Genomic DNA, 25,941 nt, shown 5'->3' with positions numbered 1-25,941 from the left:
GTGCTGCGGTTCATGGGGTCGCAAAGAGTCGGACACGACTGAGCGACTGAACTGAACTGAGGTTCCACTTCAGATGTATTTATTCAGAGAGGCTTGTGGAACATCCAGTGAGGGGTCGAGTGGGCATCTGGATGGAAGGATATGGAGCTGAAGGCAGTGGTCTCGGATGTGAGACAGCTTTAACGCGTCCAAGCGGTTATTGGTGAATAAGTCACAAAGCACTTATAAAAGTGCCTAGCACGTGTGTGCTAACTACTGGTAGAACTATCGGACTACCCGCACAGAAGTGGAAGTTAAACCAGAGAGTGGACCAAGTCTCCCAGAGTCAGCCTAGAAGCCAGCGGTTCTGAGGCCGGAGACCTGTGCAACATCAACTGTGGGGCGGCAGAGGATGTCAAGGAGACAGGAGGAAGGCCGGCTGAGGAAGTCAAGGGGACAAAATCAAGGAGCCGGGAGTGGCTCTACTGAGATTGTACAGGAATCTGGGACTGAATGTACACTTCCGCTAATGACCGAGCTTCAACGAGTTCCACCTCGCCTGGAAGGATCTAGCCAACTGCTACCGGCATTAGAGCCCAGAGCTGTTGCGCCGCGGCACTGACAAGGCCCGCCACGCCCCCGGAACGGCCACGCCCCCGGGCCCAACCTGAAGGAGCGCGTGCGCAGGAAGGGCCCCGCCCGCGGGCCCGCCCCCATCCGCCCCGGACCCGCCCCTTCCCCTGGGCGCCCTCTGAGGAGCCCTCGCCTCTGGGCCCGCCCCCAGTAGCTCTGGTCCCGCCCCTCCCTTGGGGCGCACTCCGTATAGGGTCTCTGAGATGGACTGGACCCATGGCTCATCCCGTTTCGGTGCGGATCCAGCGCAGCGCCCGCGCCCGGCGTGCCTAAAGAGTGAGCAGCCTGTTTAGTCTCCTGGGCAGGCATCGGGGCGGCGTGAGGTCGCGCTCGGTGTCTCCAGCGCGGAGCAGCCGTACCGACAGCTTTCAGCCGCGAGCCAGTAGCCTCAGAGGGGCGGGAGCGGGGGCGGAGCCCGGGCACGGTGGGTGGGTCGGCATCACGTGGGTAAACATGCCGCACGTGGAGCGCAGCCTGAGCCCTGAAGGTGGTGTCAGCTAGCTGCTCGCAGAAAGTCGGGCAGGCTGCTGCGGCGCGCGGCCGGTAGGCTGGGAGGCAGAGGCCAGGCCCAAGCCCGCGTGCGCCCCACTGAGGCTCAGTTCCTTCCATTCAGCTAAACCCCTGCTAGGAATGGCAGGCACTGAGGTCGGCGCAGCAGTGTCAGGCCCTGGTCTAAAGGACGGTAATAAACCTTTAGATAGTGCCTGACCTCACTATCCCATTCCCAGGGATAGGTAGGCACTATCCCATTTCCCAGATGAGGAAAGCGGAGCCCTCAGCGGCTAAGAATCTTTTCCAAAGCCATGTGGCCAGAAAGTGGTGCATCCAAGATCCCAATGCAGTCAGCCTGGCTCTTTTGTGCAGGGGCCGAGATCCTGCTCCTGGCGTCCTGCTGCCGCCCTTTGGGGCTGGGGCTGGTCTAGGGCACTCCGTGAAGCCTAAGATTCCCAGTTTGTACAATGAGGTAGCAGTGGTGCCCGCCTCCAGAGGAGTCTCAGAGGCGGCGCTCAGCGAATCGTCACGATAGCTTCCGCCAGGGTGTCGTAGTTGAGGGGATGGAGCTGGCGGGGACCTCTGGCCCTCCTTCTGGCCCACCCTGCTCTTGCCTGAGCCGGGGGTCGTCAGCGCCCCCTGCAGCGGCGCGCTGGGCACTCGGGAGCAGTCAGCGCTCCTTCCCAGAGCCGACTTCCACTCAGGCCCTCCTCCCTCCTTTCTCCTCCTCTTCCTCCTCCGCTTCCTCCATCTCTCTTCCTCCTCCTCCGTCCGCGCCGCGTGACCTGGAGCGCAGCTCGCAGAGTCGGTGGCCGCCAGGGGGCCGGGGTGGCCTGGGAGGGGCGGGCAGAGTGCGCAGGTTTCTTTAAAGAGAGTGTCCTGGGCACAGGAGCTGAGCTGCCCGGCTCCAGGGCGGGTAACAAGCGCCCTTCCCAGGGCCGTGCAGCCGGGCACCCTAGGAGCCACCATAGGGCCCAAGGTACCAGAAAGCAGATATTTGGGCCCCAACCTTCGGTTTGGTTTTGGGGTTCATGTAAACTGGTTAATGGAATAACCAGGCCCCGGCTTTTCATGAAGTGCAGCCACGGACCCTGAAACCAGTGTCTGTCGTGCCCGCTCCCCAACCCCATGACCTTGGACAAGTTGCTGAATCTCCCTCTATCTGTACCTTTTGTTTGAAACGGGGTTGTGGGAGAATTAAATGACTAAACTAGAACCTTAACAACAGTGCCGTGCACACTGTTGGGAGCATTCAGGCCAGGACTAAGAACTTGGTTTCTTGCTGTCTGAATCGAAACCCAAACCTTGAGGTCAGTTCTTCTCTAAAGATCTTTTTTATGGAAGGTACTGTGAATGCACCATTGAACAGCCACTTGCCCTGATCCAGTCCCTGAGACGTGTCAGGGCAGTCACACAAGCCTGTGTGGTGGCCCAGAAACTGAAGCCTTCTATTTGCCTCCTCCCAGTTCACTTACCTACTAACCAGTATCAGCATGTCTGTCTCTGATAATGCTACTTGCTTTGTCCCCACCCCCATCCCAGGACCAAGGGCCACGCATGTTTGGCTGCCCCTGTTTGGATAGTGCCTCCCTGAACTGTGGTGGAATGTTGGATTCATACCTTTATTCTACTAAGGAGGGCAAGTCTATGCGCAGTGGTCTTCTGGGTGGCAAACAAACGCTTTGTGCGTGAGAGGCACAGGCTAGGTGCTTTGGCTAGTGAGGACCTTCCTGATCTCTGTCTTTTTTCCTCCAGGCCAGACTGGGGATCTTGGGTACTGGTCTAAGGAAGAGGAAGATGGAAGTAAAACATAGGGAAACCTAGCAGACACCAGAGAGGAAAATTGCAGGGTTTGAGTGTGAAGCAGACTTCAGTGTTAGGCTGCTCCTACCCTGAGACCAGGTGTGGGGCAGGCTTTCCCACAGGAGTGTCTAGAACCTTCTCTGCATCTTGGACCTGGCATAGAGACCAGCACTGTGGAGTCAAGGGCGCTTAAGGGTTGAATAACAGTGGCCACACACCTATAGTGAGATGAACATTGTTGGAAGCAGGATTTTTGCGGCTATCTCAGAGCATGCTCATATCTTGGCTGTCAACCATTGTTTGGGAGAGTTTTGTTATTTGTTTCTGTGTTTGCTCCCGTTTTCTCCACTCTAGCATCCCTTCACCCTGTCTGTGAGACCAGGTAGTTCACATGGCACTAACTCCATCCCGGCTGGCTCCTGCCTGGCTAATCAGAGCACTACATCCTCCTGGCCACAGTGATTAGAGAAGAGATAGGCATGTAACTCACTGGACCCATGAGAATCATCCCCAGGACTTTGGCTAGAGATTGAGGAAGGGCTTGCTGGTAGAAATATCAGCTTGGAGATACTGGCAGATATCACATGGAAGACGAGATCGGCATAGAACAAAGCTGAGCTGAGCAAGGGCATTAGATTCCAGAGGACAGCATGCAAACACCCAGATCCAGCCATGCCATGCCTGAGGCTAAATACGTCCCTGGGCTATCCAGAGGTCTGTATCCAAGAATTTCTTTTTTTCTCTTGGCTGTTTGAATTGTGTTTCACTTGCCACTGACTGTCTCTCTGTCATATGACCCTCCACTGGAGCCAAGACCACAGCCACCATTTCTGGATGAGAAAGAAATGTGAGCCTTGGGTACTCAGGGTCACATGGCTCCTCAGAGGTGGACCCAGCCTAGAAGTGTCTCTCCTGGTGTCTCTAGCAGGGGCTTCTGCCTCCTCTGGCCTCTCTCTAGACCCCCTGCTCTGGCCTCCTTCTATGGCCTTCCTGATCAGTGGGTCTGTGGCCACCCAGCCCACAGGTGACCTCGACTCTGTGTTTGCTGGGCTTGTACCCTCTAGGTCTGTCTTGTCTATAACTGTATCTTCTGGGCCCAGCATAGACGCTCTTGGCAAATACTGGTGGAGAGAATTAATGGGAATTGTAATTCCTGTGGCCTGCTGGGATTTGAAGGTAGAGATTTCAGAAAATCAGGAACCCCCAGAGCTCCCTCTCTCCCACCCTGACACCTGCCCTTGACATGCATGGCAGCCTCATGCCCCAACTTTTACTGACTACCTCAAAACCCTAGCTGGTGGCTCAACTGGTAAAGAATCTGCCTGCAATGTGGGAGACCTGAGTTCTATCCCTGGGTTGTGAAGATCCCCTGGAGAAGGGAATGGCTACCTACTCCAGTATTCTGGCCTGGAAAATTCCATGGCCATGTACGGTCCATGGGATTGCAAAGAGTCCGTGGGTTTGCAAAGAGTCGGACACAACTGAGCGACTTTCACTCAAAACCCTCAACAATTTCCCTGCACCATCTCATGTATGGCCATGTGGCCAGTCTTGGGTAGTTGAGTGAGGAATGAGTTTTCACTCTTCCTCCCCACCTTGGATTTCCCTGCCCGACTCCAAAGGCCCAGGCACCACAGAAACACCCTGATAGGCCATGACTGCTCCCCACCAGCACACCAGAAGGGGTGAGTAGAATTGTTCAAGAGGTGAGGGCTTGCTGCCCATAAGCAGGCTGTGCATCTCCTGAAATGTGCAGCAGCACATCTGCCCAGAGAAAAAGGGAGGCCCAGAATTGCAAGCTTTTGTTATTTTTACTTTTTGGTGTGAGGGGCCATCTGTGCAGGTTTGAGCTTGTCTGGAGGAAACCAGGATTTTTAGATGAAATTCAAATGTAGGATTACTTTGCAGGCTGTCACGCTGAGACTTTCTCCAGGAGCTGGGGCAGAGTGCTGATATTTTTATAGCAGCAGAGTGTGCCAGAGGCCAGCAGCTGCTCAGGGTAAGTGAGCACATGCGGCCCTCCAGCAACCTCTCAGTGCTGGTCTTCTCTCAGTGTGGGCTTCACCAAGGGTGCCAGCCTGGGTCACCAGCTATGCAGATTGGCCCCCACTGCCTGTGAAGACGGGGCTTAGAGGGTAGAAAGGCAGGTACAGCAGGAAGGAGGTTGGCAGTGCTAGAGAGTGGGAGCCAAAGCAGCTCTGACCCCCTCCATCGTCACCATCAGTTCCTCCCAAAACAACCTCAGTAAACACTAAGATGCAGATGCAGCTCAGGATATACCACAGCCCCTACCTTCAGCTGCAGGGCACTCTTAAGCCTCCTGCTTAGAAATTCCACAACTGCCCTGCCTGAGCTACAGGTGGATATGACCACATTGGGATCCCTTCTAGGGTCTTCCCACAAACCAGGGCTGCCTGGCATGGGGATGAGGGCACATGCCAATGTGAAATGTGCAGGAGAGCCATCCAAACCCCATCCTGAAAGCCCTCTGAGGGGTGTTCCAGGTGAGGGTCTGGTACAGGGCTCTGCAGTTTGTATACCACCCCATGCATCCTGGGCTAATGAAGTTGGTGTTCAGACAATGGCAGAGGTGTCAGGCATGCACACTTGCCTCATTCATTTGTAACAGGAAACATTGTTTATCACCTACACGCTTTCCTTGGGCTTCTCTCCTGGGCCAGAGGTGCAGCAGCACATTATGGGGTAGCATAAGAAGAAGAAGGAGAAAAAGACATTGAGGTTTATCACACTGGAGTGTGGAAACTCTTCAAGGCCATTGCTGACAGCTCCTCCTGGGTTCCGAGGTGGAAGGATGACAGCAGACATGGGCAAATAAATGATTCATGACAATTTCATTCACTGCCATGCCCCCAGCACATATACCCTTTCTAACTTATGCTAAAACAACAAAATTTAGTAATAAGAGATAGGGACTGTGGGAGGAAAGCAACTCAACCTCCTTTTTTCTTTCTTCAAAAAGAACCCTTAGGTGAGGTATACCAAATAAAGCAAGAGAATTCCAGAAAAACATCTACTTATGCTTTACTGACTATGCTAAAGCCTTTGAATGTGTGGATCATAACAAACTGTGGAACATTCTTAAAGAGATGGAAATATCAGACCACCTTACCTACCTCCTGAGAAATCTGTACAGAGGTCAAGAAGCAACAGTTAGAACTGGACATGGAACAACAGACTGGTTCCAAATTGGAAAAGGAGTATGTCAAGGCTGTATATTGTCACCCTGCTTATTTAACTTATATGCAGAAGACATCATGCAAAATGCCAGGCTGAATGAAACAGGAGCTGGAATCGAGATTGCTGGGAGAAATACCAATAACCTCAGATATGCAGATGACACCACCCTTATGGCAGAAAGTGAAGAGGAGCTAAAGAGCCTCTTGATGAAGGTGAAAGAGGAGAGTGAAAAAGCTGGTTTAAAACTCAACATTCAAAGAACAAAGATCATGGCATCTGGTCCCATCACTTCATGGAAAATAGATGGAGAAACAATGACAGACTTTATTTTCTTGGGCTGCAAAATCACTGCAGATCGTGACTGCAGCCACAAAATTAAAAGACACTTGCTCCTTGGAAGAAAAGCTATGACCAACCTAGGCAACATATTAAAAAGCAGAGACATTACTTTGTTGACAAAAGTCCGTCTAGTCAAAACTATGGTTTTTCCAGTGGTCATGTATGGATGTGAGAGTTGGACCATAAAGAAGGCTGAGTACTGAACAATTGATGCTTTTGAACTGTAGTGTTGGAGAAGACTCTTGAGGGTCCCTTGGACTGCAAGGAGATCCAACCAGTCCATCCTAAAGGAAATCAGTCCTGAATATTCATTGGAAGGACTGATGCTGATGCTGAAGCTCCAATACTTTGGCCACCTGATGCCAAGAGCTGCCTCATTGGAAAAGACCCTGATGCTGGGAAAGGTTGAAGGCAGAAGGAGAAGGGGACGATAGAGGACAAAATGGTTAGATGGCATCAATGACTCAAGGGACATGAGTTTGAGCAAGCTCCAAGAGATGGTGAAGAACAGGGAAGCCTGACATGTCACAGTCTTTGGGGTTGCAAAGAGTGAGACACAACTGAGCGACTGAATAACAAAATACTGCTGTGCACGCACACACACACATACACACACACACACCTTCCCTGCCTGTCACTCCACCCAGAGGACTCATTACCCACATAAGAGTACCTGTACAGGGAGTTATGGAGAAGTAGGGTGGAGGAGGATGGGGGCAGGGCCTGGTTGGGGACACAGCAAATGACCATCGCCAGGCATTGCCAGGGAGTGCCAGGGTGCGCAGATGATGGGGGAGGGCCCCAGAGGAGTGCTTCCAGGGCCTTGCTGGGCTCCAGGCTCATGCTGGGCCTGACTAACTGGGCAGACAGACCTTTTCTCTTTTTTTTTGAACAGAAACAAAAGGATGAAATCATTAGCATCAATTGAGCACAGTCAGTGTAGATTACTGAGGTGCCATTGTTGTGAGGATAAAAGAAATGTAATTAATAAAACCCATCCAGACAGCCTTTTGTGCTTCCCATAAATTCTTTATTGGCTTCTGCATCTATCTCGTCCACAGACAAGCCCTCTCTTTCCGCTGCCCTGGACACTGCTAAAATGAATAGTGCAGAAAATCACTCCTGAGATCTGGAAACTCATCTTTTTCCATGGTAATTTGTCTTCTCAAACCTCAGTTTTCTCCATCACAGAGGCAGATTTAGAGCATTTTCCAGTAGCACAGGGCAGAATTCCATTCAGGGAAGAACAAAGCCCACCCTAAGGTTGAGGCTTCTGAGGGAAGCCCAAGGTCCCTCCCACTCAAGACCATGTTCAGGCCAGGAACTTTTCAGGCACCAGCCTTTGGGTAGAGGTCAATTTTCTGGCAGCAGCCCTGGAATCACACCTGCCCAAACTCTGGCCTTGATGTGCCCTAGCTGGGCTGAAGGTCAAAGGTCACCCTGAGGGTCACCAGGAAACCTGGACGCCCAGGAGGAGGTGAGGCAGCTCTCAGCCCCTAGGAGGCTTTCCGCCACCTGCTTGCCAGTCTGACGTCTGCAGCATGCTGTTGCCTTCCTGACATCTAGAGAAACGAAACTCCTTTGCATGGCAGGAAGTAGGGGGTGGCTCCCTAAAGTGTGATTGCAAACCTGAAAATACCCTAAACCCATCTCTTATCACCACCTGGAAGACTAGAGTCTGAAGAGAAACAGAAAGCAATGCAACCCCTCAGAGGCACGTGCTGTGGCCACACTGCCCACTGGGTGGGTGAGGAACCAGAGGCCCAGGGCAGGCAAATGATGAGCTAAAAGCCCTATATACCTTTGAGTGATGGCCAGCTGAAATTCTCCTGTAAAATCCAGAAGTCTGAAACTTTTCTGTGGGAGCCAGGCAGATAAAGAACATACCTTTGGACACCAAGACATTTTGTCCTGAAAATTAAACCTGTTCAAATATTCTGTGCTTCAGAGAGAAATTTGCCCTCTGTGCCACTTCTCTTGAGACATTCCACTTTCTTGATCTATACTGTTTTCTCACTTTTGATAGAGTCATGGGTTGCCTAAGTAAAGATCAAAGCAGCGGGTCCTGCGAGGCAGCAGGGAGTGTGGTGGGAACGCTGGTTCTCTGCAGACTGATGGTGCTGCCCAGATCTGGGAGCCATGTCTGTATGTGAACTCTCCCAAGTTTTAAATGTTGGCTCAAATGTTTTCAAACCCCTTTTGCAGCCCAGACACAACAAACCCGGCACACCAGCATAGGACATACAGCCCTGAGGTGGCACCTCTAGATCCGTTCTGTCTGCTGCAGGGACCCCCACAGCCTCTGGGATGGAGTACACAGAATTCCAAGGGACTCACTTCAGACCAAGTCATTACCTCACACAGATCGAATGTTCACTGCTCATCTCTTAACAAGAGAGAGCGCGGTTAGGTGTTTAGCAAGGGAGACACAGAGAACCTTCTGGATGACCTAGGCTGTGACCGTTAGGATATGTTAACTTTGCACTTTTTTTTTTTTTCTATTAAGGAAGGCACTGCTACACTGCTTCACCACAGTCTTGGAGAATGGATGATGTCTGTCTGATGATGCACTGGAACCTGGGCACTTGCTTGTCATCCCACTCTTGCAACCCTCCCAGGAACTATGTGGCTCCTTTGCTCAGAGAAGGACTGCTCAGAGAAGGCAGAGACAGAGGCCTGACTCTTTCCTGTTGATGTTTAGCTTTTCAATCTTAATGTTAGTAGCATACATTCTCCTGAGCATGGAAGAGAAGAAACTTAATGAAAGTGATTATACATGTAAGGATCAATCCATGTACACATGGAGAAAATATTTAATGTGCTAGACCCTGAAATTATGTGCTAAGCAATGAAATAAATTGGCAAGCCACCACTGAAAAGTAAAAACAAAACAGCAAGTTTTTATGTGCATTTTAAACTACTTAGAGATGATACAGTTGAAGGAAACAGCAAATATTTTCACTTATTCATGTTAGTTGTATGAACAGAAAAAATTCTGGAGCAGTGTACACTCTTTTAACACCAAAACAGAATGGCATTTCTGGGGAGTTTTCACTTTTGATGTTGTGTGTGTTTGTAGTACTCTAACATTATAACAAATATGCTGCACTATTGCAATTATAGGAAAACCAGTAAAGTTAAATAACAGCAATTTTACTGGGGAAAAAAGATGACATTACCAAAAAGCTGGAGCAGATGTGGGAAGGCAGGAACTCTCACACTCCTCGCCTGGGAGAATAAATTGGCACAACTTGGGGAAGTAACCGATCACATCTAGCAAGTTGCAACAGCACATCCCCTTTGACATGGCAATTCCCCATCTAGGAATGTGTCCTAGGGAGTTAATACACATGGCACACGTGTGCACAAGATGTGGACTGCAGCACTGTCTGTGATGGTGAAAAAAACTGGAAACCTACACATATACATGTAGAAGGTATACGCTGTGGCATGCTCACTGAAGAGGAAACTTATCGCAGTTGAAAATGAGTAAACCCTATCCTACAGGTATCAACGTGGATAAATGTTGAAAATAAAGTTGAAAAAGATAGCAAGTGGTATTATGATGTGTAAGGGTTTTTTTGTTTGTTTGTTTTTTGTTTTGGCTGCATGAGCTATTCACTGTGGTATGCGGGTCTATCTCTAGTTGTGGCTCATAGACTCTAGAGCATGGGCTCAGGAGTTGCGGCCCAAAAGGTTAGTTGCTCCAAGGCAGATGGACTCTTCCCAGACCATGGATCGAACCCACATCCCTTGTGTTGGAAGGCAGATTCTTAACCAGTGACCACCAGGAAAGTCCTGATGTGTGAAGTTCTATTACACTTATGTGAATTTTAAAAACACCCAAAGCAGTGTTTCTGTAAATCTATTGCTTATGAATCCAGATATAAATGATAGAATTCTAAATATAGGTGTGGAAATCATCCACCTGGACCTCAGGGTGGTGGTTTCCTTTGAGGAGGAAAGAGACACTGTGGGATTAGGGAGGGTTACCACGGGGCCAGCCAGTGTGTCTGTGTGAGAAGTCAAGGGAGGGCAAAAGGTTTTTGGAAGGAAGGTGGGGTCAGCCGTGCTAAGTGTGGCAAAGATGCCCCGTGAGATGAAGGCTAAAGAGTACCACATGACCATTAGCTTTGCCACATGGCCATCTCAGGTGGCCTTGGCAGGGTAGTGTGTGGTGAGCGGGGCAGAAGCCCCACTGGAGGAGCTTGAAGGAGGAGGGACAGCAGGTGTATATGATACTTTCCAGGAGGCTGCCCAGGAAGGGCAGGAGTGAGATGGAGCTGAAGCCTGGGGAGGGCCAGGGAGCAGGCTTGCAGGGAGGAGCCTATGGAGGCTAAGAGCACCTCAGAGCAAGTGCCACGTGTTCCTGGAGTCCCCACTGCAGGGCTACTCCCGGCTCAGGCCTCAGTCTGACTGCCTACCTTTGTACTACCACCACCAGCAGCAGCAATAATAGCAAGGGCAACCATCTATTACTGTTTCTTTTTAATGTTCTACGTGCTAGGCTAAGACTTTTTATGCATTCTCCTGTTTAACCTCTCTCTTAACTTATGGAACAAAGACTGTTATTATCATCCCCATTTCACATCTGAGGATTACTAGGCTTGGAGAACTTAAGCATGGTGCCCAAAATCACCTTGTGAAATGGCAGGGAAAGGTCCCAGCTCCAGGTAACTGCCTCCAGAGCCCAATGAAGAAATGACATCAGTGTGGGTCCAGAAAGGGTCCTTACTGCAGGAGATGAGGTTTCAACTGGCTGAGGTTGCAGAGGTGCAGAGCCCAAAATCACTGTTGCCTGGGAGTGCTGCAGGGCAGTCCCCACGCAGGGCAGTCCCCTCGATGCCCCATCGCCTTCCTGCACGGTCACTTTCCCGTGGCACAAAAGCATGGCTCTGGGCTTGTTTCCTCAACCTGTGTCCACACATTGCTCTGAGCCTCACTCTCCTCTCGCACCAGCTCTTCCGCCAGGGGTATCAGCCCCGTCTTGAGCTTAATGTGCAGAAGCCCTTTGTGATGTAGCCTCTGTCACCTCATCTGCCTTTGTCTCCTTCCACTCCACTTTTCCAGGACTACTTGGAAGGACTCAACAGCCTCCCTCCCGAGCACAAGCACAGCTTCCACTCCATGCTTGCGTTTCATACCGCTGCCCTCCGGATTCCAGCTGTCCTTCGGTCTCCCAGCCTCTCCTGAGCTCTTGGACTCTTCCTGGGGCTTTCATCTCCAGGGCTAGTACAGCCTAGCACACAGCAGGGGCTCCCACGGGAGGCCAGCTCACTGTGTCGTGCCAGGGAAGCCAGCATTAGACACTCAGATGCTACACCAATTTTTGGAATTGGCATTGATCAGGAAAATTATTTGAGAGGGCAGAGAGTGTTCATTGAATAAAGGACAGCATTGCCCTCTTGTCTGAGGCTCTTGGGAAATAGTACCTGTTAGCTTGTGAAACTGAGCACATTAGAGTCTTCTGAAGTTAAATTTGAAATTGGGATGAGGTAGGAAAAAATCTATGCTCACTGAATACAAAATGCAATTGTCTGTCATTGCAGGAACTAAAGTATCTGCCACAAATTATATTTAAGACTCTATTGTCACAGGCAGATTAGCTAATGCTTGATTTTAAGTATAGGCTTCTAATGCTATTACTCCTGGTTAGCTCTGCCTGGCAGGTAACCTTGTGGAACAAATGACTGCATTGCTTGAATAACATATTTGATCAAACAGGACAATTCTTTCAAAAATTGAGTTCTCTGTGGCAATTTGAGACCTGTAATCAGCAAATTAGATGATTACAGCAGGGATAAAAATAGTCTTCTAACAATGTCCAAGGTATAAATGTGATTTGAATTTCAAAATGCTAAACATGTGGTAGGAAAATGCACGGTTGGATAAATATGACTAGACATTATCAGATTTGATTTCTCTTTCCACCCTGCTCTGAGGTAGAGCCTAGTTTTGCCCAAATAAACTTCAATCTCTTTTGTGCCTGAGTTGGAGCACAGAAGTGCATCCACACACTAAGCTCCATGTCTTAATGGACCCACAACTCTGCTTACTGGTTATTGGTCTCAAGAACAAGTCAAGGTGAAGCTCAGCATCTCTTATTCTCCCACTGGTATAAAATGACCTCTGTGAAACAGGCTGTCCAGGTTCCACACTTGGGAGACGGCCTTGGAAAACCTTCAACACCCACCACGTGAAGAACCGTGTGTTCTTTCTTAGGCGCTGGGGCCATAGACCTGACAGCAGCTGTGTGAGGGCTGCTGTGTAAATTCTGTGAGCTGGGGTGCGACATGAGGATGTGGTGTGCTCTACCACAGCCGGATCAGTCTTCATGATTGGCTGATAAGTTACCCCTCCCTTCTCTGGGTCCTTCCTGCTGACATCTTTGCCTCATAGCATTTGTTCACCAGGGGTGACTGGAGCTGCCACTTCCACCCCTGCTATCTGTTTGATATCACGTTGCCTCAGTTGGTTTCAGATGAATTGCAGAACAAATCTCATCTGGCAAATGGGTACAGAGCCAACCAGTGAGAGGTCAAAGTGTGTACTGGAACAAGTTCCTTCAAGAGGGGAAACTTGGTTTCATTTACTGGTGGCTTAGAGAGTTTCTGGCAGAGTCACAGAAAATATTGGATACTATGGATTTCACTTACCCATCTGGGATTCATCCTTGATTAGCAGATTATCAAGAGCTGCCTGTGGCAACACTGCCATTTAAAAGAATACCGATCTCCAGAAATACAGCACCCTGACAATTTACAAGTAAGGCAGCCTCATCTCAGCATACTCAGTAACTAACGCTCTTTGCAGTACGATGGCTCGCCAGTCCATGAGGTATTTACCTCAAACATGCTTTTGAGCCAGTGTTTCCTCACATCTGCCAAGCTCTCAAACTTATAAAACAGAAATGTATTTAGTGCCATATTTTTGCACAGAAAATGTCATATGTAAATTAACCCCTTTTAGGAATTTTCGAGTCACAAATGATCACCATTAAAAAGTCACTAAAGGCAAGAGTATGTCTGAGATGAATAATTAACTAAGAGTATCATTTGCTAAATGCCATTACATGTATATTTATAATGCATTTATTAAGAACTGCATTAAAATGACAGAACTATGACATCACAATGTGAAAAAGTAGGACCTCTCTCAAATTTCATATAAATGTGGTAGATTAAAAGTGGCTGTTTTTCTTTCTACTTCAGATAGATTTTTGCAAAATAACAAATACCAAGTTGAAATAAATGATATTTATTTGCTCATTCACCCTCCCTTAATGAACTCATACATAGACCAAAACACTGTGAGAAAATGAAACATAAGACTTGACAAGGCCACCACTTTGAGAACGTCCCACAAAATGTGATGTGAACTGTGCACATCGGGCCTTCAAGTGGACAGTGACCTCTTCTGTTAGCAAGGCACTTGGTGAATCCATCAGTGATCAGGGAACAGACTTTACGAGTTACATGTAATTTTACTTTGCATTTTCTTCTTCAAAGTAGTTTAGGCTGCTACATTAACAAGTTCTCCAAGTAGATTCTTTAGGTTAAGCTTTGGATAAGGACACAGAGTACTAAATAACACTAATCACAGATACTTTATGACCATAGTCCTGTGCTCCGGAAGAAATCACACATAAGGATCCTCTTGGATGCAGATGTGACTTTACTACTGTCACCATAGCCAGCCAGTGAGCCCACCTGGAGTCACCACTGCACAGGGCACTGTTGGAAGATGCCAATCAGAGCCTCATTCTAGCTCAGGGGCCCTTGGGAGGCCTGTGAGGCTGGCACCTGAAGCTCACTTCAAAAGTTTTCTTTTAATATATTTGTTTGAAAGGCTTGAGTTTTGAGAAGCATGAAGTTAATTAACAAAGAGAACTTGATACAGCCACATTCAAAGTTGACTCCTAACTTAAATTATCAGACATAGTTCATAAAACCAGCTGTCTCAAAGACAGTGTTTTATCTTTATTAAAAAATGGATAAACATAGCAGCACTTGCAAAAAACAATAGTTCATAAAAGGCATTGTACACTGTCAACTGATAGAATGGAAAGGGGAGGCCCCCAGCACAGCTGGTGGTGGGCTGTATATCACAACACTCACAACCACCTGTCCACTTAATACGACTCAGCCCAGAACAGCCATGGGGAGACCAACAGCAACATGGCACTCCTCAACTTCAAGCCTTTGTTATTTGTGTGAATAGTCAATCAAGTCAAGTATCACCCTCCTTAGCAGCATCTGGAGCACTCACTGGTGTTCTGGAGGTGGCTGGTGTACTTGACCCACTTATTAAAAAAATCTAAGCATTCAATAAAAAAACACTTCTCCCTGTCCAATGCCATCCACAGAAACCTTCTGTCATGGAAGAGAGATGCTCTTCCATTTAAATATCTGTAAAAGCTAATGCACGTCTCTGCTGCAGTCGACAGGAGAGAACCTGGAACAGGCACTTCTGCACAGCTGTCTTTGGTGAGGATGCTGGAGTGGTCATGCTGATCCCTGCCCGCTGCTCTGCTTCTTACTGCTCTGTGGAGGGGTGAGGACTCCAGTGGGGAGAGGAGAAATCCTGTTTTCTTCAGATAATATGGCTTTCTTTGCTTGGGCTTTGTCCTGTTGATAAGAATAAAAGCAAGAAATAGAAATGTTACAATGGAAGAATATATCCTCTGGGCTTCGCTTACTTTGTGCTTTTTCCTATGTAGGTGAGTGAAGGAAAAAAAAAATAGCAAAGAACAATCTAAAAGCCTGGGGTCTATATGATACTTAAGAGATAGGATCTGTTGATCCCATTTTTTCTTTTCCAAGGAATTAAAAAGAACTGGAGTCTTTTTAGGATTATCTGGAGCCTGTATGAAGCAAAGTGAAGAGGCTGCCCAGGCAGTTTTAAGACTTTGGGAAACAAGAAACAGTACTGACCAGCAAATCCAAGCTGTTTATATGGGTCTGGATGTTGTGTGCATCTTCAGCAGGAACTCCCCTGAAGTGCTTAAGTTTTGAACTTCCTGTCTCCCTTATAACTATGGCAAATGGAACCATCCACTTGACACACTTCTCTATATCACACCACTGATACCCTGCAATGAAAATACATGTTACGCTTGATTTGAGACGAACAACTGGTTTGTAAGTTTCATATATCTTGTTAATGGACTGGAAAGCCAACATACCTGAAACCTTTTGCATCAGTTCAGATGAAGAGAAATGATACAAGGCGGAAGCAGCAAGTACACCATAAGAAAATTCTAAGCACCCGACATCCAGGACACAGAGATCTAAAAGCTATGGGGAAGAACAGAGCACTAAGGGACATGCCAACACACACCCCTTCTAGAGTTACTCAGTCTAGTGGTGGGTTAGGGTGCCCCACAGAGGTAGTAGAGCCACTTACCTCTGCAATCTGTATGAAGATTTGCTGAGGATACTGAGGCAGGAGCACTTCATAAACATCATTTAGATATGCAACCTGCATGTATACATTCAACCAGGACACAATGGTCAGGGGACTTAAATGCCACTTAAGGGCCTATGGGAAAACAGAAAACAGACCACTGGTTGAAAAAAGAAAAAGACATTTCTCTTCCATTTGGTCCTCTATAGTGTTAGCTGCTCAGTCGTGTCTGACTCTTTGTGTCCCCACAGACTGTACCCCACCAGGATCCTCTGTCCATGGATTCTTCAGCCAAGAATACTGGAGTAGGTTGTGATTCCCTTCTCCAGGGGAACTTCCAGACCCAGGGATTGAACCCTGGTCTCCTGCATTACAGACAGATTCTTTACTATCTGAGCTACCAGGGAAGCCCCTCTAAAGGAGTTTCAAAATGCAGCCATTTCTCCTGCCACAATGTGTCCAGCTGGAGAACACCTAGCCAGATGCACTCATGCCAAATGTAGAAAAGATATTATGTATGTATTTTTGAAAAGGACTGAAAAATTAACTTGTAACATACCTTCATAATGATTAATTCCATGGTGAGAATTTCATCTCCTGAACAAGCCCCATCTGTAACATAAGCAAACTGGTGCAACTTTGGAGGATAGATTTCCTAAAAGGAAATAAAAGAAGATACTACTAGCAAAATGCCTATCTCTTATAGTTTAAACTTACATATTGTACCTCTCAAATTATTTTTTAGTATGCTAACATAAAAAGAAAGAGAGGGTACACTGATGGGATAAATATAAGAACTACTCTAGTGGTTCAAAATGCATTAATTGTGAAAGAAATGAAACATTCCCCCTCAACAATCAATCAAACTTTTACTTACTGAAGAGTTTTGAAAATTTCACCTTTTCAATACCTTTAGTAATGTGTTTGAAAGTTAGGCCCATCTACCCTTCTAATCACACCAAAATTTCTATCCTCTTAGGGAGAAGTTCAATTTTTTTGATTAAAGGAATTAAATTAACCTAAGCATTTTATATACTCATACTTTTCTTGGTTAATTTCTAGCCTTTTTTTATGTGTGGCTAAACTTTAGAAGGCTTCAAATTAGAAAAACACAAATACAGACAAATAGTTGATCCCTTCCCCTAATTCCAGTGGATCTCAAGAAGAGCATGTACTACGTAAAAAAATTTGAAAATTATTTACCTCAAGTTTGGCAGCAATAAATAAAGATGAAATCCCAATAAGTTGTAAAAGTGTTTTTACAACATTTTGTTGTGTTGCCATATACCGATCAAAGAAATCCTGTGCCAAGTAAAATGTCTCTCTGTGAAGTTTATAGACTTCACATACCTGAAAAAATAGTAAGTTTTAGAATAGTTACTTGAGGAAAAAAAGAAAGACAAACAAACTTGCCATGATTTTGGTGAAGATAAAACCAAAGAGACAGAAGCTGGCTTTTCGTAGAGGATGGTTACCTTGCTTATCCCTAAGCACACGCACAATGAAAAACTGGAACTCAGGATAAGGATGAAGCGTTCTGTGATCGAATGTAAGAGCGAAAGCTCACAGGCTGCAGCAAGAAGTACATTCACAGTACAGTAAAAGCAGCGTTTCAAGGAAAAACACAATTTTCTCAAAGAAATATGTGCCCTTTTGTAAGTTTCATTATGATGTGAGGAAAGAACTACAATATTTCTTCACAATGAACATCATCAGTATGAAAGTTTGAAAGCTGGAACATAGGTTTATTTAAAGACCACAACACTAAAACACTGTTAATCTAATCACAAGAGGCAAAAGCTTTATTAAAAAGCATTAAATGAAAGACTCAGAGACCTAGGTTCTATCCTAGGCTCCCCTTTAGAAAAACCAATTATAAAATTGAGACATTATAAATTAGTCCTGCTTTGTTAACCTCACAGGACTGCTGTGAGATATGGAAAAATAGTACACATGATGGAGTTGAAAAGGACCAAAGAAATATTAGACCTCAATTCATTACTATCATCAAATGTTTGATTATGCATTTAAAACTGCTATTCCTAAACAGTATATCCCAAATAAGTACACTTCACAGGGTTATAAGTAGGAAAGACACCAGCGGAAACAACAAACAGAACATTACTAGAAAACTCCATCAATCACCAAAGAGTTTCTAAGTCCATGTGGAACCATGTTTAGAGTCAGTCTTTATTAAATAACACAACTACAATCGGATTAGAAGTGAAACCAGAGCTTCTGTTCTCTACAGAACAAACTTTCAGACCTATTTTACCCAGCTCACCATCAGGCACACTGTGAAGCACTTCTTTTTTTGCTACATACTTCTTGGCTGGGCTGGGGGCTGGGAAATTTAACATCACTGCAGATAAGACTGCCTGTGAACTGCGGACTCATGTTTTGTCCCACTTTAGACATAAAAGTTATCATTCTTTTCTATCCTTTCAATAGTATTACATGACTTTTTTGATTGACTTCCAGGGGAAATCATTTCTTTAGAAAGTATCAATGGCATCAATTGCACTATATATAACAGATCCACTAAGTCACAACATCTTTTGAGTTGAAGCCTAAGAGATTAAAGCATACTATATCTAATGCTTCAAGGAATTATAAAAAGTTTCAAAAGGCCCAGGAGGGCTATGTGCCATGGTGGGTCTACAGACAACCGTAAGGCCTATAGTTTTAAGCAGGCCTGCCAAAGAATTTGTACATTTGTACATTTTCTATGTTGACATTTTCAGGGACCAGTAAAGAAAAGGAAATTAAGAATGATAAAAAGATGTTTTTATGTAAATCTTACATGGCGTACTACGTAAGCTATTGTTTGGTCACTAAGTCTGACTCCTTTGCGACCCCAAAAAGGAGATCTGTAGGCCGCCAGGCTCCTCTATACATGGGATTTCCCACTCAAGTATACTGGAGTGGGCTGCCATTTTCTTCTCCAGGGGATCTTCCCTACCAAGAGGCCTCCCAGGTGGCTCAGTGGTAAAGAATCTGCCTGCCAGTGCAGGAGACTTGGGTTCAATCCCTGGATCAGGAAGATCCCCTGGAGGGAGAAATGGCAACTCATTCCAGTATTCTTGCCTGGAATCTCATGGACAGTGGAGCTTGGCAGACTACAGTCAAGGGGGTCGCAAAGAGTTGGATATGACTTAGCATGCACACACACACATGTAAGCTGTACTTCATATGCACTATTTCTAATCCACACAAACTATGTAAGGAAAATACTAATAGAAAACATTACAATGAGAAAATCAAGTTAAATGACTTGCCTGACTGAGGCACAAAGATGTTAAGTGGCAGCAGATTTGACTCTAGGACAAGCACAACTAGGGTACACATACCCTGTCAACACACACTTTCTGAAGGTACATGGCACTGTTTTCAGGGAATACGTAGCCACACAGCTTCCATGTATACTTTCATAAAATGGATCTGCTTAAGATACCCTTCCACTCACAGAAGAAAGCTCATTTTGCACCCACCCAAGGTTTACAGAGGTGTCTAGGTATGTTTGTTAGTCACTCAGTCGTATCTGACTCTGCAACCCCAGGGACTGTAGTCCGCTAGGCTCCTTTGTCCATGGGATTCTCTAGGCAAGAACACTTGAGTGGATTCCCATTCCCTTTCCCAGGGGATCTTCCTGACCCAAGGATCAAACCTGGATCTCCTGCATTGCAGAAGGATTCTCTACCATCTGAGCCACAAGGGAAGTGGTATCCAAGAAATGTCCCTTAATCAAACCACTATTGAGACACCCACACTTCCTCCCAGAAAGAGGTGCACTGCCTATACAACATAACTTCTTATATTTAACAATTATTTACTATAACTTATAATCTTGTTATTTGATCAGTTTTCGTATGATAATGTGAAGTATGAAAGTGTGATCAATAGAAGATTTGAACAATATATTTTGTTTGGATAAACTTCTGTGGGGAAAGAGAAATGGGTCCCAAGGAGTTAAAATGAAACAATACAAAATTTCTGACTGTTAAAGATAAATTTGTTCATATATTTTTAAACATTTGGTAGTACGCTATCAAATAGCTGTTACACATTCTATTGTGTACACTTAAAAAGCAATTTAATTAACAAAGATCAAATACCAATATTTATAATTAATTGGAAAATACAACCTTTGCAACTATTTAAATTTTGAGAAAAAAATTCAGACGCCAACTTAAAAACATCTAAGGGATAAACAGACTTCAGAAATTCTTTTAAGGAAGTACATAAGCAAAAAAGTTAAACCACTGTAGTATATATACCACAGTTCAGAGACACAGAATGTGTCAATGGAATCAAACACATGAAGAGATTACAACATCACAAAAGAATCTAGAAACGGTCAGTGCTTCTAGTTAACCAGAAGGCTCAACCTACCTCCATTAACCAATCCAGAAGAATTGCTCGCATTTTAGGCTGCAGAAGAGGGTGCCGTTGCATAAGGTGCTTGTCCCTCAAGTATGTCTTTTCCTTGTTTAACATGATTTTCCATACTTCCTCTCTATTTGCCCAGCTACAAAACAACAAAACCAAGCAAAACACAAAAGTCAGGCATCAGTATGCATCCAACTAGCGAAGTGGAAGTGCACACAGGGAGTAAGAGACCCAGGAGGCACTCGGTGGTCAGCTTACTTCAGTACAGGCAGTGGCGACGCTCTGGATGACGACGGCGTGCTCCTCTGAGGCTTGTACGCAGCGTGTGGGTACAGAAGTTCATCTTCTTCTTTGTCAGGTGTGGGAATCAGGGAGCAGGGGTTTTCACAGGCTCTATTACTGTCCCAAGGCTGTAAAATAAAGACATGTTAAAAAAGTTTGATGTAAACCAGCTGTTTTTACATTCATTGATTTGTAAAACAGCCAGTAAAACAAAAAAATGTCTTCACACACCTAGAGTAATCTCTAGGCCTAAATCAATATTCCAGCCTAAATTAAGACGGAGATAGCATGGAAGACACAGTAATGACTCCAAGCTCTCACGTTCTCAGGAGTCTATGCAGTAAGTACCTAAGAAAACTAGTCAGTAGCATTTATTCTCCATATCATCATCCTCATATGAGGTGCGTGAGGGCACAGGAAGGGTAAGACAAAATGCAAACAGTTCTTACATTACTGAAAAAGAAAATCTACTTGCAGTTCAGTAAGATACTAAGCATGGCTCCAAAAGGGTATTGTGAGATTTGGTCACAATTCAAAGACCTGGGTTTTTTAACAAGTACAACTAACCTAATAAAACGTCTTAAAAGTGAAAGACAGAATTTCCAATAAAAGTATTTACATAAGCACTCCACAACCACAAGTATAAAACTGATTGCCATCTATATTTAGTCTCCTCATTTAATAAAAACCCACCAAATGTGACATCTTCCTTTGGTTCCAGGTCAAGCCAAATATATTACATAATGAGGACCTTTCATTTTCCTTAATTCAAATGGAAAAAAAAGGAGTATCTGCCTACTTAAAACCACATCAAGCTAGAGTCACAGGATTTACTAAAAGTCTATAGAGATAAAGCCTAGATATTCCTGAAGACCTTTGAAACCCACCCCCAAAGGCTTATATAGTAATAAATGCTAAACCATCATTAAAAACCCAAACAATACTTCTTTTAAAAAGTCCAGATATTTAATTCAATTTTTAATATTTGGAAAATGTCATTTTGCCATTTAAAGTTTTTTCTTTTTAAAGCTACTTTTTATCATCTTACTCTAAACAACTATGATTGTTTTTTAAAATTATAATGAATTTATTGAAGATATGGCATGTTAACAATCCTGCCAGCATGGACGCTCTGTTAAAGCTCTGAGACTCTTGGCAATTTTTTTTTAAAGCAGAGAGATCGTTAATGTTGACTGGAAAAGAGACAACCGAGAAGACTGTAAATGAACATGGAAACATGGGCTCTCCAAGTGCTGCTTGGAAGATATGGGACAGGGTGGCTATCACAGCACACTGGCCACTTTCAGAGGAAGCCAGAGCACTTTCAAGGTACTGAGAAGAGCAAAGTAGGATAAAGCTCTCCTCCATCCAATATGCACAGAATTGAGCATGCAAATTAACCATGACAGATCTTGCCAACAGCTGCTGGAGAAGGGCAACATCCTCTTCCAGTTCTAGAATCATGTGCTGGTATCATTTCCTTGACTCAAAAGGATCATGTTACAACAGCTTTACGTTGTATTCACTCAACAATGAATTCTAGTTTTGAAAGCAGAAGCTGGGTGTCACCCTCTACAGCCAGATGGCTGAAATAGTTGAGAGAAGACTTTTGGAGATAAAATGGTAACAGTTCCCAACCTGCAGCACACAGACAAATCAGGTGAACCACGAGCCCACAAATGGGCCCCAGAGTTGGCCTCTGACCAGTGTCGGAAGCAGAATAATGAAGTCTATATTCTTTAACTTGAATGTATACCATGTCTCAAAGAGAGCGAGATCAATCTGACTTTAGGAAGGAAGGGGATAATAGCAAGAGACCAATTTTGATTATTTCTAACCACCTCTAACTCTTTGTGCCTCTTTTAATGAAGAATGAAACTACCTTATGGAAAATTATGTTCTGAGAAGTAACTAATAGAAATTCCAGGACTCCATTTCAATAAACAAGTTGGTTCTCACGCAAAAAATTGAACAAAATGGATACGTTAAATAGACTTTAGACAAAAGAGCATTATTTTCATTGGGAAAAACCTAAGGTAAGAATCAAAGGTTCCATGTGGTCTTGATGTAGCAGTATCACAGAGTTCAGCATGATGGCTACAAGTAGCTCAGGGCTATTGAACAGGGCTGAACCATGATAACTCCACAGAAAAATTCTGTGTAATTAATTGGCAAAAAGGTTGTTACCCCACAATTCTAGCTTCATGAAACTACAGAGAAATAACATGACACTGACTGCTTCATAAATGATGGGTAATTTTCAAGCTATCTACTTTAGACAATGTGTAGAAACCTGTTGTCATTAATCTCTGAACCATGAAAATGCCTTCTAGTGGGAAATAATATGGCTATTCACATATCACATCTATCAGCTCTCTGCAGTCCAGGGACAGGGCCAAAGCCCTGTCTTAGGCACCCTAGGCTCCACTCCAGTTATCTCTGGAACTGAAACTACTCTAAAACCCCAAGAAGTCAACAGGGACAGCTTTGCCTCAGCCTCAGTTAAAAATTCCAATTCAAAACATAGCTAGGAAGACAACCAATCTTGAATTTCACAAAGTTGAGATTCATTTTAGTACAGACCCACAAAAATTAACTTGCTTGGTTTGAAGTCTTTACAGGGAGAAAAAAAGAAAACAAAAAAAAAAAAGGAAAGAACTTGAAATGCACTGTCTTATTTCTTTTCCTAAAACAAAGTATCTCTTCTTCTAATACAGCAAGTAGATCATCAAGCTGTTGTTCAATATTAAGTGGAGTCTCCCCAGAAATGCTAATTACTAGGGTCTTGTGTGCAGTAACAACAGCTTTACCGTGTGTCCCACGGCTTTGAAGACCTTCACTCTTCCAGGCGCAGCTGCTATGGCTGTTGCTCACTGTCCTACAAGGTGATGTGCTGCCACTGCTAACCTCACCAGAACCACTTTCCTTGGCTCAAATACTATTCCTGCTCAGTTTTTATCTGTTATAGCGTCAGAAAGCCTAATCAGTTAGTTTGGAGATCGACTGCTTCCCCTACTGGGGTCATAACTACAGTCTCCAGCCATTTCTGGAGGCAGAGAGATAATACAAGCTTTTTTGGCTAGGGACTTCTGATACTATGATGCTACCATGAACATGCAAGAAATATGGCGGGAACTCCATGAAGGAGGGGCAAGAGAAATGGACTGACTAGTCAATTTTAAAAATGTGTTGAGATGCACATATCATTACACAGAATGTCTTACTAATACTCTGGTGGAGGTCAGATCAAGCTCCAGGCAGCAGTTATCACTGTAAGTAATTGCTGAAGAGGCTAGAAGAACCATCAAAAAGGGGGAAAAAGTTTGAAACATGACCTAAAGGGAGTGGGAGCAGGGAAGGGAAGTCCTTAAGCACCATGAGGAAATAAACACAAGTGTGGATGGGGGAGAAGTTGCTTATGAGCACACACAAACCCCCATCATCACAGTTACCCAAAGAGCTCTGTGTCAGGAGCCCTCCCACAGTTCACTAGCCTACAGCCTAGGCTATAGAACAGACTCCGCCCCTGGCTTGCACAGGACTCTGGGTTACTTTCCTCCTCTAACTGAATCTCAGTTTCCTCAAGGGCAAAAGGAGAGGACTGAGTTATGTGAGGTTCATTCTGGTTCTTCCAGACATCAGCGCATATTTGTAATCTCAGGGATGTCAGTCAGGAACACAGTCCTTCCTGGAATCCCAAGACTGGCAGAGGTCAGTGCCCACTGACAGGCACAGTGCTCGGTTATATGAACTGTGGCCACAGTGAGAGAAAAAGCCTTCAGCAGGAGGCAAGCAAGTATGAGACTCAATTTGACCCCAAACAAGCGGAGCCTCAACTTCGACCCAATCAGAAAATGTACCTACCTGACTGCCACACTGGCTTCTCACAGTCCTGTCAATTTTGGCAATTTCTTCATCGGGATCCTGCAAAAACTAACATAAAACAACCCCCATACCCCAAGGAAACACACCAAACAGCCCAAAGACAAAAACACAGACACAGAGAAGAAAAAGAAAGCTAGTAAGGTTATGATCACCATTTCTGCCAAACGCTCCCCCCACTACCCTTGATCCCTTATCAACAAATATATGGGCAGAACCCATTCTGGTACCCAGGTAAGATTGGGGGGGGGGGGGTGGTATCCTCCCCCACCTGTCTCCTTTGTACTCACAACGGCTACATTTGCCTTTCTTTTCCTGGAGCGAACAGAGACATCGGTGCCACTTTCCTCTTTCATGGTATCCGGTTCCTTCGCATCCCTGTAAAACCAGGATGGCACAGAGGTAAGAGTCTACCCAAATCTCGGCCCACCCCTCCCCCACCACCGCACACCTTCCCCTTTCCCGCAGCGGCCAGGCCACTCACCTCTCCTTCTCCCTCGGCATGGCGCTGGGCGCAGGATCAGACCTCAAGCCTGGGGGCACGAAACGGCAGTGGGGTGAGGACGGCAGCAGAGGGGTCCAGGGCCCGCCGGCCTGTCCCGAGCACCCCTCCCCCTCCCGCGCGGGCGGCGGCGGCGGGAGCCTCCCGGGCCGGTCGGGAAAATGGCCGATGGGCCCGGGGTGGCCTGTCACCCGCGGCGCCACCAGCGGCCCGCGACGCCGGGTCGGAACCCAGGGTGCGGGGGGGCGCTCAACGCCCCCTGAAACTCTCTCCGGCCCACTGCCTCCCTCGGGACCCCCAGCTGCCTCAGTCTTCCCCTCAACACCTCCCCGGAGCCCGCTTCTGAGTCGCCCTACCGGGGCACCCCGCGCTGACGACTCCGGGGACCCGGCGACCCGGCCTCGCCCCACCCCCACCCGGGCCCGGCCCGACCCGACCCGGGCGCTCCAGGAGTTCTCGCCCGCCGCGCAGTCCGGCAGCCCGAGGCAGGGTCCTCACCCGAAGCCGTCTCCGCGGCAGGCAGGCAGGCGGCACGAGCCGAGGCCGGAGGCAGGAGGCAGAGGCGAGCGGGAAGCCGGGAGGCGGGAGACGGCGGCGGGCCGAGCGCGCGGCGGTGGCGGGATCCGCGCCTGCCCCCTACACCGCGCTGGCGGCCGAGCCGGCTGCTCCTGCGCCCGGCTAAGAGCGGGACATTTAAAAATCCCAGCGCGCGGAACCGGCCCCCGGACCGCCCTCGCGCCCTCCCGCCACCCTCCGCTCCGCCCCGGCCGGCTCGGAGCCCCTCAGCGACAGCCAGAGGGCTCGGCCCCGCCCAGCCACCGCCCTCAGGACCGCCCTGCGCGCCGCAGGCCCGCCCAGGCGCTCAGGCTCGCCCGGGGCGGGGCCAGCGCGGGGCGGAGCTAAGTGACAGGGCCTGCGCGCCGGAGGGGAGGGGCCCTGGGACCGTGCGCCCCAGCTGCAGAGCCCGCGCGGGGCGGGACGCGGGCGCGAGAGCGGCGGAGGGGCGGGTCGCGGGGCTCTGGGGGCGGAGCCGAGCG

At 46.7% G+C, this 25,941-nt stretch overlaps 1 protein-coding gene and 1 long non-coding RNA gene across 4 annotated transcripts; one reads left to right on the top strand and one right to left on the bottom strand.

The window, feature by feature from the left end:
- The first annotated feature begins 748 nt into the window (after nt 1–748).
- Nucleotides 749–10,004, top strand: LOC109572148 (uncharacterized). Its single transcript, XR_011561822.1, has 4 exons — nt 749–888; nt 4,816–4,906; nt 7,506–7,596; nt 8,951–10,004. It is a non-coding gene; the product is annotated as an uncharacterized lncRNA (long non-coding RNA).
- A 3,681-nt stretch (nt 10,005–13,685) lies between these two features.
- On the bottom strand, nt 13,686–25,637 carry CCNE1 (cyclin E1). Of its 3 annotated transcripts, XM_019980082.2 has the most exons (12): nt 25,403–25,632; nt 24,887–24,935; nt 24,693–24,780; nt 24,385–24,453; nt 20,497–20,648; nt 20,242–20,377; nt 17,053–17,199; nt 16,409–16,504; nt 15,850–15,984; nt 15,629–15,740; nt 15,378–15,535; nt 13,686–15,071 (listed from the first exon to the last, which is right to left on the bottom strand). In XM_019980082.2, exons 2-12 carry the CDS (start codon nt 24,904–24,906, stop codon nt 14,949–14,951), a joined length of 1,236 nt encoding a protein of 411 aa, XP_019835641.1. In that variant the 5' UTR covers nt 24,907–24,935; nt 25,403–25,632; the 3' UTR covers nt 13,686–14,948. The 3 variants fall into 3 exon arrangements, with proteins under 3 accessions (XP_019835641.1, XP_070626985.1, XP_070626984.1); XM_070770884.1 differs by having other exon boundaries at nt 15,378–15,740; nt 15,850–15,924; nt 25,403–25,637; XM_070770883.1 differs by having other exon boundaries at nt 15,378–15,740; nt 25,403–25,636.
- Nucleotides 25,638–25,941: the final 304 nt, after the last annotated feature.

This window comes from Bos indicus, chromosome 18, assembly GCF_029378745.1.
Source record: "Bos indicus isolate NIAB-ARS_2022 breed Sahiwal x Tharparkar chromosome 18, NIAB-ARS_B.indTharparkar_mat_pri_1.0, whole genome shotgun sequence".
Classification (NCBI taxonomy): domain Eukaryota; kingdom Metazoa; phylum Chordata; class Mammalia; order Artiodactyla; family Bovidae; genus Bos; species Bos indicus.
This window is presented reverse-complemented; position numbering and strand designations above follow the sequence as displayed.

Coding starts and splice junctions, on each gene's coding strand:
- CCNE1 (XM_070770883.1), bottom strand. CDS start 24,906: ATGCCGAGGGAGAAGGAGAG. Junction 24,454..24,692: donor GAAAGGCAAATGTAGCCGTT/GTGAGTACAAAG, acceptor GTTTTATGTTAG/TTTTTGCAGGATCCCGATGA. Junction 15,072..15,377: donor TAAACAGCTTGGATTTGCTG/GTCAGTACTGTT, acceptor TCTTATCAACAG/GACAAAGCCCAAGCAAAGAA.